The sequence below is a fragment of the Brachyhypopomus gauderio genome, unplaced genomic scaffold (genome assembly GCF_052324685.1).
Source record: "Brachyhypopomus gauderio isolate BG-103 unplaced genomic scaffold, BGAUD_0.2 sc164, whole genome shotgun sequence".
NCBI lineage: Eukaryota > Metazoa > Chordata > Actinopteri > Gymnotiformes > Hypopomidae > Brachyhypopomus > Brachyhypopomus gauderio.
The window spans coordinates 103,255-117,267 of NW_027506985.1; the positions used below are offsets into that span (position 1 = coordinate 103,255).

At 41.4% G+C, this 14,013-nt stretch overlaps 2 protein-coding genes across 3 annotated transcripts; one reads left to right on the forward strand and one right to left on the reverse strand.

Annotated features, from left to right (window-relative positions):
• The first annotated feature begins 3,208 nt into the window (after positions 1-3,208).
• Positions 3,209-5,762, forward strand: mrps23 (mitochondrial ribosomal protein S23). Its single transcript, XM_076994839.1, has 5 exons — positions 3,209-3,386; positions 3,760-3,939; positions 4,094-4,171; positions 5,211-5,334; positions 5,458-5,762. The coding sequence occupies exons 1-5, from the start codon at positions 3,343-3,345 to the stop codon at positions 5,587-5,589; spliced, it is 558 nt and encodes a 185-aa protein (XP_076850954.1). The 5' UTR covers positions 3,209-3,342; the 3' UTR covers positions 5,590-5,762.
• Positions 5,763-10,141: 4,379 nt separating this feature from the next.
• LOC143501238 (rho-related GTP-binding protein RhoG-like) lies at positions 10,142-13,459 on the reverse strand. 2 transcript variants are annotated; one of them, XM_076994829.1, is made up of 2 exons: positions 13,210-13,459; positions 10,142-11,180 (listed from the first exon to the last, which is right to left on the reverse strand). In XM_076994829.1, the coding sequence occupies exon 2, from the start codon at positions 11,139-11,141 to the stop codon at positions 10,566-10,568; it is 576 nt and encodes a 191-aa protein (XP_076850944.1). In that variant the 5' UTR covers positions 11,142-11,180; positions 13,210-13,459; the 3' UTR covers positions 10,142-10,565. The 2 variants fall into 2 exon arrangements, with proteins under 2 accessions (XP_076850944.1, XP_076850943.1); XM_076994828.1 differs by lacking the exon at positions 13,210-13,459 and adding an exon at positions 11,558-13,000.
• Between the last annotated feature and the right edge of the window lie 554 nt (positions 13,460-14,013).

The window sequence follows — 14,013 nt, forward strand, 5'->3', positions numbered from 1 at the left end:
ATGGGGCAAGTCCATTAAGAGATTTAAAAGCAAATACCAGTATTTTAAAATGGATTCTTAAGTGAATTGGGAGCCAGTGAAGAGCAGCTAAAATTGGCGTGATATGATCTCGCCTTCTTGTACCAGTTAAAAAACGGGCCGCGGTATTCTGCACCAGCTGTAGCCGGGTCAAGGAGGCCTGACTTATTCCAGTCAATAGCGAGTTGCAATAGTCCAGGTGAGATGTTATAAAAGCATGTATTACTGTTTCCAGGTTACGTCTAGAGAGTAGAGGTTTGATTTTTGACAATCTCCTCAGCTGAAAAAAGCAAGCTTTAACCACAGCGTTTACCTGGGCATCCAACTTTAACATAGGATCCATTTTTAAACCCAAATTTGTCACAATGTGTTTTTCAAACGATGTCAGAGAGGAGAGGTCAACACAAGGAATGCTGTTTGTATCACTAGGTCTAAACAACATGATTTCTGTTTTTTTCTCATTCAAACTGAGAAAATTTATTGACATCCATCCTCTGACGTCCATAAGGCAGTCAAGGAGAGGCTGGCCCGAATGTGAACCAGTACATTTCAATTGGAAGTAGATTTGACAGTCGTCTGCATAACAATGAAAAGGCATTATCACAGGATGATGCAGAAAAATTGGTGCACGCCTTTGTTAGCTCCAGATTAGATTACTGTAACTCACTACTGTCAGGATGTACAAATAGGAATCTAAATAAACTTCAAATAGTTCAAAATTACGCAGCCAGAGTTCTGACCAGAACTAGAAAATTTCAGCATATCAGACCAGTCCTATCAGCCCTGCATTGGCTCCCAGTTAAATTCCGTATTGATTTTAAAATTCTTTTATTAACTTATTGTCACATAGGGCAACGCCCCCTCTCGTAGCTGTCACTCTGGGTTCCCTCATGTCCGTGTTCCCTGCCTGTTTGTCCCGCCCTGCTCGTTTGTTGAGTTTATTCCTTGTTTGTTGCCACGCCCCAGTGTGATTGCCATCACCTGTCCCTAGTTAGTTTCTATGTATAAAGTCCTAGTATTTCCCCAGTCCAGTATCCGTGATTTTGTCTACTCTGTGCTTTGTTCATTTTGTCTTTCTGTCGGTTCGTGCGTTGTTCGGTCAGCCTGTTTGATCCCTAGTCCGTGAGTCTTCCCTGTTCTTGTCTCAAGATGTCAGTTCATGTTTCGTGTCTGGATTGCTTAATGTTATGACCCCTGCCTGTTTTGTTGACTCCGAGTTTGGTATTCCCTTCATTAAATCTCGCTCATCTCAGCGTTTGTGTCCGTCTCCTTGCTCCGTGGCGCGAGCCACGTTACACTTATAAAGCACTGCACGGGCTTGCTCCTGAATACCTCCAGGAACTTATTTCCTATTATGAACCCCCATGTCCACTAAGATCACAGGGTGCTGGTCTTTTATTAGTTCCAAAATTGAATAAGGTAACAGCAGGGGGAAGAGCCTTTTCTTGTAAGGCCCCTCAGCTTTGGAACAAGCTTCCAAAATGCGTCCGGGACTCTGACACAGTCACAATTTTTAAGTCTAAGTTGAAAACCCACTTATTTAGTTTAGCGTTTGATAATTGATATCCCCCCTTAGATAAAGGTACAGATCCAGGGGTTCACATGCGAAGGGTTTTATGGTAGACTGGGGCACTGGTGCTGTCATCCTGTCACTGCTCGTGGTCACTCAAGTTTGTTGACAGTGCAGTGGACGGATGCCATTGTCTCAGAATGCCCCCAGGCCCATGTTACCTTCTGGTTCTGCCTTTTTTAGCTAGGCTGTAATAATTTAACTTAGTGCCGGAGTTGCTGCCACACTCCAGAAATGTTTATAATTTCACCTGTCCTATATATGTCCTCATACAGAGCTAATTTTTCCCTGTTTTATTTTTTCCACATGGCTGCCCGCCTGCTTGAGGAATAATGAGATGAGGAGAAACAAGCGATCCATCCTGGGCCGGCCACCTCCTGCCTAACCGGATGCCTACACCATGATGGACATTTTTACATCTTTTTCCTTTTCTATATTTCCTTCTGTCTAAAGCTCACTGGGGGCTAGTACTCGGCACTTGTAAAGCTGCTTTGTGACAACTGTTGTAAAAAGCGCTGTATAAATAAAATTTGATTGATTGATTGATTGATAATGTAAAAATGTAAATGTGCTATTTTTGTCAATTGTGATTTTCACCCCAATCGAAATTTGTCCTTCACATTTACCCATCTGTGAGGTGATTACACACACACTAGTGATTACTAGGGGGCTGTGGTGCACATGTGCCCAGAGCGGTGGGCAGCCCTAGCTCAGCACCCAGGGAGCAGTGGGGGTTTGGTGCCTTGCTCAAGGCACTCACGTCCCTCTGGTAACAAGACCAGTTCCTTACCACCAGACCATGACTGCCAAAACTTTACTGTAATAATGCGGAATAATAATTGTCTTAAAAAATATTTGTTAGCCTGAAATATTACATAAAAAATCTATGTAAAACTTTTCTTCTACAACAAATATACATGTATGAAAATATTTTATCATAAACCATACTGTAAGGAATTCTTTCATCAAAGTTTTAATGTTATGTCTGAAAATGTAATCGTCCACTGTAGTGGATGTCATGTAACAATGACATATAGGTAAAATATAATTAGGTGATAAATATTATTATATATTTATTAGCTAAATATTTAGCAAAACAAAATGATCTGTGAATATATAAGTATATTGTAGTATTTATGTTATATTGCAGTATATTCACTTTGATACAGTCAAAGTGTGTCTTTATGTGGGTGTTTTCGTGCAGTGTATTCCCATGTGAGGACATTGATTGTGAGTTTGTGTGCACACGTGTATACACACGTGTGTGTTTGTGTGTGTGTGTGTGAATGCATTTGCGTGCGTGATCACAGAAATTAAGAGAAATCATCATCATTTTCTATGATGGATTTGCTACTGTAAACGGAAATAAAGATAACTATATACAATAACTATTAGGCTATGTACTATTTATTGTGAAATTTATTGTGAAAAAAATTTACCCGTTAATGCACGGTGTCCACTACAGTGTATTGAAAAAAATTTATTGGTCATATTGGCAAATTAGCTTGCTTAGCGCTAAAAAGCCTACAGAATAAATAAATAAAGCATTTTCAAGAATTCACACATGAAAGCGCTACAATACAAAAAGTCTGGTCCCAAGGAGCTGCCGTAGTTCCACAGGAAGTGTCGTAGTTCCACAGGAAGTGTTTGGCTGGTTTTCGTGACCCTGCTCTACATGTACAGTCTCATTTCTCCAGATGCGCGCTGGAAGAATTTAAACCAAAGAGCAGAAGTTGTGATCATTCGGGAGCGCGATGGCTGGCAGTCGGCTTCAGAAATATGGCACCGTGTTTACCCGGTTGGTAGCTGTTTGTTATGACCTCAGCTAGGCAGTTAGCAGGTAGCATTAGCTGTTAGCCGTGAAGCTAACCAGCTAGACAACCAGAGACACTTCTGCCTGGGTGCTTGTTTACAGTCTAACATCATTGCGATGTCCTCCCTCCTTCTCCTGTCCTCCCTCCCTCTCTCCCTCCCTCTCCTGTCCTCACTCTCTCCTTCTCCTGTCCTCCCTCCCTCCCTCACCTGTCCTCTCTCCTTCCTTCCTTCCCTCCCTCCCTCTCCTGTCTTCCCTCTCTCTCTCTTCCTCTCTTGTCCTCCCTCTCTACCTCCTGTGTTCCTTCCCTCTCCCTCTCTCCCTCTCGCTCCCTCCCTCTCCTTCTGTCATCCCCAAGAGTTCGTGATCTGATGCGTGCCGGAGTCATCAAGCAGACGGAAAAGCCGCTGTGGTTTGACGTGTACGCCGCGTTCCCTCCCAGTAGAGAACCACTCTACGTTAAACCAGTAAGGACTGGGCGGCGACACACCAAGGACCCGGTGCCCGACATCCTCTACGAGGAAGACCAGATACGAGCGTAAGAGTTACAGGAAACGTCTGCTTGGTACTCACACACACACACACACACACACACACATGTGTCGCATTACTTGGAAATGTATGAAATGACAAGCTTTTAGGAACAAGTTATGAGTCAAAATTGAACTCTTGCTTTGGTCTTGATTTTTTAGAAAATTCTTTGAGCTGTACGGAAGCGGCCCGAAAGCGTTTGATCTCACAAATAGCAAATTTGTGTCGACATGCCAGAGGTATGATGCATTTAATACATTAGATCTCCGTTCTACATATTTTAAATAAAGAAATGTGCATTTAATACATTAGATCTGCATTCTAAATATTTTAAATAAATGTCTCTAAGTGATACCCAACTGTAATAAAAGTTCAAAGTTTTAGAGCAGTTTTTAACAGCATTTCTGAGGGAGAATAAACACTTGTAAATTACACAGTGTTGGCTTAGAGCACAACCTCTTGAGTTAAGAGCAGCAAATTACGGCTGAAAGAACGTTTTCCTCATCATCTCATAAATGGCGCCACCCACATCACAGTCTGTAGGTTTTAATGCAACAAACAATATTTCTTTGCCTTTTGTCCCCTGAGCCTGTTTGTCATCTTCTCATAAATTATATCAACTTCACTAACAAAAGGGGAAAAAGGTGGAAGATATGTGGGTACCAGTGGTGCGTAAAGGTGCACCAGCCCTTCTGTCATGTAAGGGGCTCCTGTGTGGACATGGTCCTTTCATCGAGGACCCAGCAGAGGACCCAGCACCAAACCTTTGGTCTCCAAACATCTGTTCCCCTTAGTAGTGGGAACCCCCCACCTAAAGCAGCATCTTGAGCCCTATGAGATGATGCAGGAGACAGACGTCTCTGCCTTGGTCATCTCAACAGTCACTTCCTTGATGGGGCCTGTCGTCTCAATGAAATTTGAGATGGTAGCCTATTGTTCTGCAGTTAGATCTGTAAGTTAAGTCGCCACATTTTGTCAATTGTGATTTTCACCCCAAATCGAAATTTGTCCTCCGCATTTACCCACCTCTGCAGTCAGAACACACACACACTAGTGATTACTAGGGGGCTGTGGTGCACAGAGCGGTGGGCAGCCCTAGCTCGGTGCCCAGGGAGCAGTTGGGGTTAGGTGCCTTGCTCAAGGGCACCTCAGTCATGGCCTGAGGGTTATGTTTAACAACCCCCTTCCCCTGGTCGGGAGTGGGGCAGACGCTTGACTTCTTCGTACTCCGAGGAGTTACCAGCACCAGAACATGACTGCTGGGTGTCTTTGACGCAGGTTTGTGGAGATGTACAGCAGGTTGGCGAGCAGGGGCGACGTGGACGCAGACCTGCTGTTGGAGCAAACGGGGAGGGCGCTCCTCGCCGAGGGCGTGGTGCTCCGGAGGAAAGGTCGTCCCGCTGTGAGTTCACCGCCTGCTCTCGACGCACAAAGTCTGTGAAGAGTTGCAGCTATTTTTTGCCTACAATATTAATGTGTAATGCGTCCTTGTTTCACCTTGTCATGTCTTTCGTTTGACCACCAGGTGGCAGCAAAGACGCGCGATCCTGTTTTGGATATGAAATTGGCTGACATGTTAACAGACACGGCTGTTACGACTTCTGCTTCAGAGGAACTTCCACAGACAGTCAACACTGACAGCTCAACAGCCTCATAATTAAAAACAATTTGTTCCGTCAGCCATAAAACACTTGTGTCGGAGATATTGTGCTCACTGGAGTCAAAAATGGAAGATAAAATTATGATCTTTGTAAAAAAAAATTTTTTTTCATCACAGGCATGTGATGGATTGTTAATAATTGTTCTAATAAAACAAGTTTATAATATCAATTGCAATATCTGATAGATGGACTATCTGTGCTATAAGCAAAATAAAGTATTATGAGAAACTAATGGATGATTGATGGTGCAGTAGCTAGTCAATAGTACTTTGCAGCAGCATGTAATATGGTAAACTAGAATGAAATATCAGAAAGGTGTAGAGAAGTGTGAAATATGAAGTTGATTGGTTACTTGATACTTCCAATGATTGTATCAGTAGGTCACAGTGTTAATTGCAAGTAACACTAACAGTGGTTAAAGTGTTTAGTAGCACTAACTTGGTGTTTACTCTGTGTTACTGGATCACTTTTACAAATTGAAAGATTTAAGTTAAGTAGACATACATTCAGGGCCCATGCAATAGTATTAGTGTAGTAGAGGTGTAGGGTCCACACAGTATTAGTGCTGTAGAGGTGTAGGGTAGGTGTTGTCTGCAGATACTGGTCCACAGCAATGTTTACATTCTGATGTCACCTGACAGGAATCAGGATATGCTGAGTTTTACTGCTTGCATTGGAGCTCAAATACATGTAAATTACAAACTGTCTTACTGATTAAATACCATCATACATACATTTAGAGGTCCTCCCCCCACCTTACACAATGTGAGATGACCATCTGTAAAATTAATAGCCTAATATAGTCCTGTAGCCATCACAGTCCAGTTGATCTGCCCATATTCACAAAGCTGGATATAGAAGAAGTGTAAGTGAGCTATGTTTGTCTTCATATGAATCCAGTAAGCACAATAAAAAAAGACGAAGATTGGTAGAAAACTAGTAACTGGGAACAAAGCACATGAAGCAGTCACGAGTTATGATGAATCATTCCTAGTAAATGTACACAGGTAATTAACACTTACACACAGGAAATAATCGTTCAGGTGGTAAAAACCTGGAGACAGAAATGTGGGTGGAGGGGGAGAGAAGGTGGAGACAGAAACCAGCCAAAACAAACACAAGCACATGCTGAGGGAGACTTGGGGCAAACCAGGACACCTTGATAAAGTCCAACTCAGTTCCTCCTGCCCCCTGGCTTAGCAAAATGCTAATAATTAACTACAGAGAGGAATGTCAAGTACTAGTGGAAAGTCATAATCAGACCACTTACAGGGGATATAATCTGACTTTGTGTTTTTGTAATATGCCAGATCCTTGTCTGAAGCATTACAGCCATGTAGAATATCTGGGAGGGCGTTATCTGTAGTGTGACATTAAAGATGTTGTCCGTGTTGTTCGCGGGCTGCAGTGTGCTGGTGTAGTCACTCATAACGTCATTGAGCAACACATGAGTATATTTGCGTGTGATGAATTGGGTTGTGTCATATCATCTGAAAGAGAGCGTCGCCGTGGAGGCCTGGGTGGAAAGTCTTGAACAGAAGGAGACGTTGTTGTGATGGTTAATGTTGCCAGTTGATGTGTGTTCACTGCTCTGAAAGCTTGCAGCAATACTGGCCCTGATCCCATTAAAATGCACTTTGTTATGGAAATGATCTGTAGCCCAGACATGCTGTCTGGACAGCAGAGACTCAGTGTCTGTTTAAAAATCACCAAGTCCAATATGTCTTAATGGATGAAACTTATACATGGTGTGTTGTTGCTCAGCAGAACTGCAATAACTAGACGTTTACAAGTTAATCCCCGAAGCGCAAGATTGTATTAAGTCATGGCATGCATGATAAATGCACGTCAGGCGGCTCAGTCTATAAGAGCCGCAGAGAGGGACTCAAAACCCACTTGAGATCCAGAAAAAGGTACATGTGCCATCAAAAGACGCGGCCAGACGTGGTTTTCTGGAGAACAACCAAACATAATTGGGCAAACGAATCGTTGCACGTGGCTGTGATTTGCAGGAAGTGTCGGGAGGAGGAGGAACTGCCCATCAGCGCTACCGATGATCTCTTCCAGTACAGGCTGAGGAAATGACAAGTCTGATGTGTTTTCCATGGCGTAATTCCAAGATAAAAACGCCAGAGTGGTCAAATATCAGGAAATAGGTACAAAAATGGACTCAGCCTGTTTTCTTAAGGTCCTACATGTTATGTCCAAATATTTATAAAACTGTCCTCACTGCACCCAACTGAGCTACATTTAAAACTTGTGCAAATACTTAAAAACAACACATCTGTAATGATCCCTGATATAAAATATCAAAAAGGTTATTACTATGGTAATATTGGTCAAAGGGTAGTATCTTTTTCTGATTGTTGTTTTTACACCAGATTGTAGGAATGTATAAATTTGCTAGTTAGAGAATTTGAACAATCTAAATAAATGTTTTGTAATTACTTGTAAATCTTTACAAAAAGATTGGACCTACAAGATCATCGTTAATTAGGACTTACAGTAACAGGCTACAGTGGCCAATTCTGAAATATTATTTAGCAACGTAGTTTTTGTCTTAAATGTGACTTTTGTACTGTGGCTTCTAATTTTCATTCTTCCAGATCTCACGATTATGTGGGCAACTCATTAAGACAATGGATCGCACTTACAGCTCAAAAGAACAAGAAACTAAAATAAATTCTAGTCTTATCACCATGCTAAACATGAGCTAGGGTTCATAGTTGGTCAAATAAAAAGTTCGTGTTCATCTTTTGGTTATTTTTGGTACATCATTTGTCGGCTGGATTCACTTTTTTCATGCATCTAATGTACTTGCAAATTGTAACCACTAGGTGGAAGCATATATACATTTCCTTAAGTACATAATTTTTTTTAACAACACTGTAAATTTCTTCAGTTAATAAAGATACTTGAGTATAAAATGTGTGACATACCTCACAACACTACAGTAACAGTATGTTGTTAATTCATGTGTAAAATAGTAAATAACAGTCTATAAGTGTGCACATACTCTGCACTCTGGTCTGTTTATGAGTGTGTCAGCACATATTTGTTCAGTATATCACACTATAATAAATGATTACGCTGCAACAATATTGTTGCAATGTAGAATATTAGTAATGTAGACTACATCAGCTATTATGATTTAGGGTTTGCGGTATGAAATATTTCAATCTCAGAAGATGTTTATTGCTTTTATATTCACAGTAGCACCGGTAGTGGTGAGGCTGAGAGCATTAACACCCCCCCCCCCCCCCCCCCAAAAAAAAAAAAAAAACAACAGAACATCGCTATTCTATGATCTACTTGTTTATTTATCGATTTATTGGCAATGAGGGGTGGAATTACTATAAAGGGTATAAGACGGGTGGGCGCTAGCAACAAGATGATAAAATGAAGAAGTCTGGGTCGTGGCAATGAGGCCATGTCATTAAGATGGTTGAGTGCTAAGAATGAGGAGATATTGGTGCTGCAACATCACATAAGAGGTGCTAAAACACACAATCTTCAATAACGCCCTTGACCTCTGACCTGAGATTATGCATGTGAAGACACAGCTAGAAAGCGTGACAGATGTGCTAACTAACTAATGCTAGAATATCAGTAGAAGAGAGAAGAGAAAGACCCCGAACAGCAGGCAGTTTTGGCCTCGATGGGGACGCATCGAAAGTCCAGCTCTGGTCCTGCTGCTGGGACTCGAAGGCTAATCAACGTAACATATTACCAGAACCTACACGCCCTCCCAACAAAACACTGCGTGCTAATGTCTATATATCTTCTTCATTATGTTCACTGTGTGTTCCTTGAAGCCATACCTATATCACATATGTGTTAGAATATCTATATGTGTTAGAATATCTATATGTGCTTTAGAAAGGCGTTGAATGTATACATCTTGTGAATGGACCAGTATGTCAAAGTATGATCCATTGTAACTTCCATTATTAAAAAAACAAAACAGTTTTTTCATTGTTGTGCAATGAAGCAGTAGTGAGTAAAAAGTATTGCATAACCATGCATGCATCTGCTGTGAATTTGTACAGTGTCATTTACAAACAAGGGAGTTCATTTAAAACTATTATTAACGACTGAATGTTTTTTAGGTTATCTTCTCCAGACCTCTGTCATTTAACAAAGGAATGCATCAGGGATTCCAGAGTAACATGTAAATCAACTTCAGCATTATTCCCAAAGGCTCATAATAGCCACAGAGTGCACTGCTGCCGTGGGGCTGAGGAGAGAGTGTGTTCTGTTAAAACACTGCAGAATGCTGCATGCTGCAGAAAGGCTGAATGTTGATACACAAAACACTCCCATGCCAGCAATCCTTCAGAATCCCAAAATACAGTTCAAAACTCTCAGTAAAGTGCATATATGTGTGTTCTTACACTCATTTTGCTTTCAGGCTGTGAATGTTGAACGCCTCCTTGCACAGACCGCTCACTCTGTTTTCAAACGCACTTGCTTCACCATGACCGACTTTGGTAAGGAAACCAGCTTATGCATTTCCTATATAGAGAAGCCACAAGCAATTTCCTTTTTCATATTTATTCTACATGCAAAGGTGTGGTACAGCAGTGAAGTGCCAGTAATAAAGCAGCCAGGGCCATCAGTAGTTTTTTAATTATTATCGCTTGAAAATCTGAGCATTTAGAAGTCAGAATTTAGAACTTTGAATTCTCATGCCATCTGTTACAGAGATTTGGGTAAAAGGTTCAACCAGTGAAATAATAATAATTATATTGAACTTGATATTGAACATGACCTTGTTTTGGGTTTCTTATACTGACCTTTTGTTAAAAAGTTTAAAGGTTTCATATGCTTTAATTCCCATTCTGAGCAGATTAAACTTCAGTTACTGCCATTTTATACTGACATATAGTATATTCAGAGAAATAGAGCAACAAAAAGGATTAGAACACTTCTAGGAAAATAAATAAAACATGAAACATCATAATAACAAACATCATAAAAGTTCACATGTTTTTTTCGGTGCCATGGGTCTAGGGTTCAGGAAGGCCCGGACTGCCTCCACGAATATGTCCGACACTCCGTCCTGGTTGAGAGCCGAGCACTCGAGGTACTTGACGGCTCTGATTTGTCGAGCCATGGTCTCGCCCTGTTGCTGGGTGACCGGAACCTGGTTCTGCTCCTTCAGTTTCTTCAAAACGTCCGGATCTTTTCTCTGGTCCTTTTTGGTCCCCACCAAGAGGACGGGCACATTGGGGCAGTGCTGCGACACCTCGGGATGCCACTTGAGCTTGACGTTCTCGTACGACGTTGGACTGGATATGGAGAAGCAGATGATGAAGACGTTGGTTTGCGGGTAGGAGATGGTACGCAGGCGATCGTATGCCTCCTGACCCGCGGTGTCCCATAGGTTAAGGTTGATGGGTTTGCTGTCCACTGTGGTCTGGGAGCTGTAGTTGTCAAATACCGTAGGGACGTATTCTTTAGGGAAGGCGTTTGTGGTGTAGGAGATCAGAAGGCAGGTCTTTCCTACAGCGCCGTCCCCGACCACAACACACTTGACGCTTTGCATATTCCAGCTTTCTAACCCTCTTATGAGGCCTCAACAAGTCTAAAAGACAGAGAGAGAATGTCAGTAGTCCCAACAACACCAAAAGCAGATAGCAACCATTGTTTGTCATATGATAACCAGAGGACACCATACAGTGTAGAGAGGAAGTGACACGTCCTACAGACCCCGATTTATGGCCATTTCAAAGAACTTGAGGACTATGAAATGTAATCAAAATAAATCAACACGGTGCCATGTTTAGAACAACTCTGACAGGATACTGAAGAGTTTTCTCACAGAATTTTCTGACAGAAATCTGTCCCAATACTTTGGAAAGGTAAAGTTTTCAGCCTTGCCCCTGCTGATGGCTGATCTCAGTTATGATATCATATATAAAACCGAACAGTATTAAACAGTGCTTCAGAGGTAAAACATACCCAGATTGTCGATCCCCGAGCTGAAGGTAGCAGCGTCGCACGGTCCCTCGTCTGTGCATGTGTATCACATGCAACATTAAAAACAGTCTCCGCCCCCGCACTACAGACAACCAAGTCAGCTACATTCACTTATTCTTTCTGAACAGAAACGATGTGCATGTTCAAAGCTCTGAGGAAGTGGTCTGTCATAAGGCAAGACTTCTTAAATCAGCTCCATGACTGTGGGCTGAATTTACGAATTGTGTAAAAAATAAAAGACAAACCAGACTTTTGGGCATATGGATGTTTGCTGAAACGTTTTCTGAGAATCACAGCATTTATAATGTCAGAGGGTAAAAATACCTTGTGTTGGTAAAGGAAACTGGTATTAAGTATTAAGAGAAAACCGATCCCCTAAATAGGTCAGCGGTCAAGGGTCAAATCCTCTTGACCAGCAGTTCCTTTATATCCTGGCACCTTTTATCATCTTGTCTTCAGTCTCCTACTGTCTACCACTGTGTGCTAATCTGTGATACACTTCTGCTCATGTATTACACATCAAACGCACACTTGAACGGTAAAAGAAATGAAGAAGTGATGAGAAGTCATGAGAAGTGATGAGAAGTAATGAGAAGTAATGCAGAGACAGCATCTCTGTATGTTATATTAGCACACTGCATTAATATGTTAATAACTGAATATAACTGAAACTACTTTAAAGTAACAGACCAAAAGGACAATCATCATATTAGATGTCACAGTTGTCAAACGGGCTTCTTTAAAACTTCAACGTGCAGTCATCGGTTACACTACACCAACAAAAGCGGAAATGATCGACACATGGCACATTCTGAGAATGTTTTATGTAATGAGAAATAACCCTAATCCACAGTTAGGTTTAAAACTAGACTACAGCCTGTATGTTCTTTATAAGAGTTTTTTGGTACTATTTGCCACCATAATAAGGTGGAAGCAATATTGGATTAAGCTTGCATTTTGTTTTGGGTTTCTTAGAAAATGGTCATTGTTACACGTGATAACTGGACTGTGCTCATGAGCACATGATCTGACCCTCACCCGAGTCATCGTTCAAACAAGTGTGTCTAATAATACAGCACTGCCAACGAGTGATTCAGACTGCTCCTGGACCACATGCTTCTTATTACACTATTACGTCCGCAACTACACTGGGGCAAACCATCACATATTTTGGGAGTCACCAGCGCTAGGCTAATGGAGGCGTTTTTTTGTTTTTTTTTTAAAGAATACTTATGCTTAGCTCAGCTGTCTTTATATTCTGACAGCTACCACTAAGATGGATGATGAAAAAAAGGCAGAGTGACACTTCTGTTTGTAATCGTCCATCAAAGATTTGAATGGAATCTGATTATTTCACTAGCTTATTCACCAGAAGGACTGTTTTGTTGCAATGTAACATGTGTAAATAAAGTGCTAAGTGAGGGGTTTTGAAAAGACATATGAATGGGGGGGGGGGGGGGGGGATCTAATGGAAGGTATGAAGACACTCTTGGCCTTGATTACTTTTGTATTCTTTAAAAGGCAAAAGGTTTCACCAATCTACTATCATAATAGTATCACAAAAAAGAGCAAAAATATGGCACTGCATATGATTCCTGTATGTCATGGTTGTAAAGAAACAAAGAATGACTCACGTTGTAGGCTGGCCCAGCGTCTGGGAAATCATGGGGGAATTATTCAGAAACAACAACAAAACTTTACAAACCATTTTATCTGTGAGGAAAATGGCAGATGGCAGACCATAATTTTGACATTCCATTCCAATAACTATTAAACAGAATCTTTGTGTTATATATGTGTGGAAAGGCCAACTGTGTGTGTGTATGTGTGTGTGTGTGTGTGTGTGTGTGTGTGTGTGTGTGTGTGTGTGTGTGTGAGTAGTGTAGTGTAGTGTATATCAGCCTAGTTTATAAACATCACTTACCACCCACTTTAGTACCAACACCTCCCCTTCACCTAGACACACACTGCCCACTTCATTAGGTACACCTGTCTTAGTGGTGCATTTTATTGGTGTACATTTCCAGAGTGCATTAGCTCCTCATTAGAGGACACACAAAACATGTTAGCTGCTACACATCACTGCTCAGTGTCTGATCACAGTCTAGTGCTGACGTGTTATTATTTAGGTAGTAGACCACCTACAATGCAGTAATCACATGAACGTGGTGAGATGCTTTATTGTGCTGTGTCATGAGTGTGTCGGGCACGCTAGTTTTTTTTCTTTACATGAACAGTTTATTTTGCTGGGTTTAGATTAAGATGCCACCCGAAACTATTCAGGCAACAGCAGCTAGAAGAAGGTTGCAGGATGTCAAACACATTGTGCATTGCATCGGGTGAAACTCTGTTGTACATCTTGTGTTCTAATAGATCCTTCTATTAAACAGACGTTTATAATAAAGTTGATGGTAAGTGTATATGTTGCAAAAGTAACA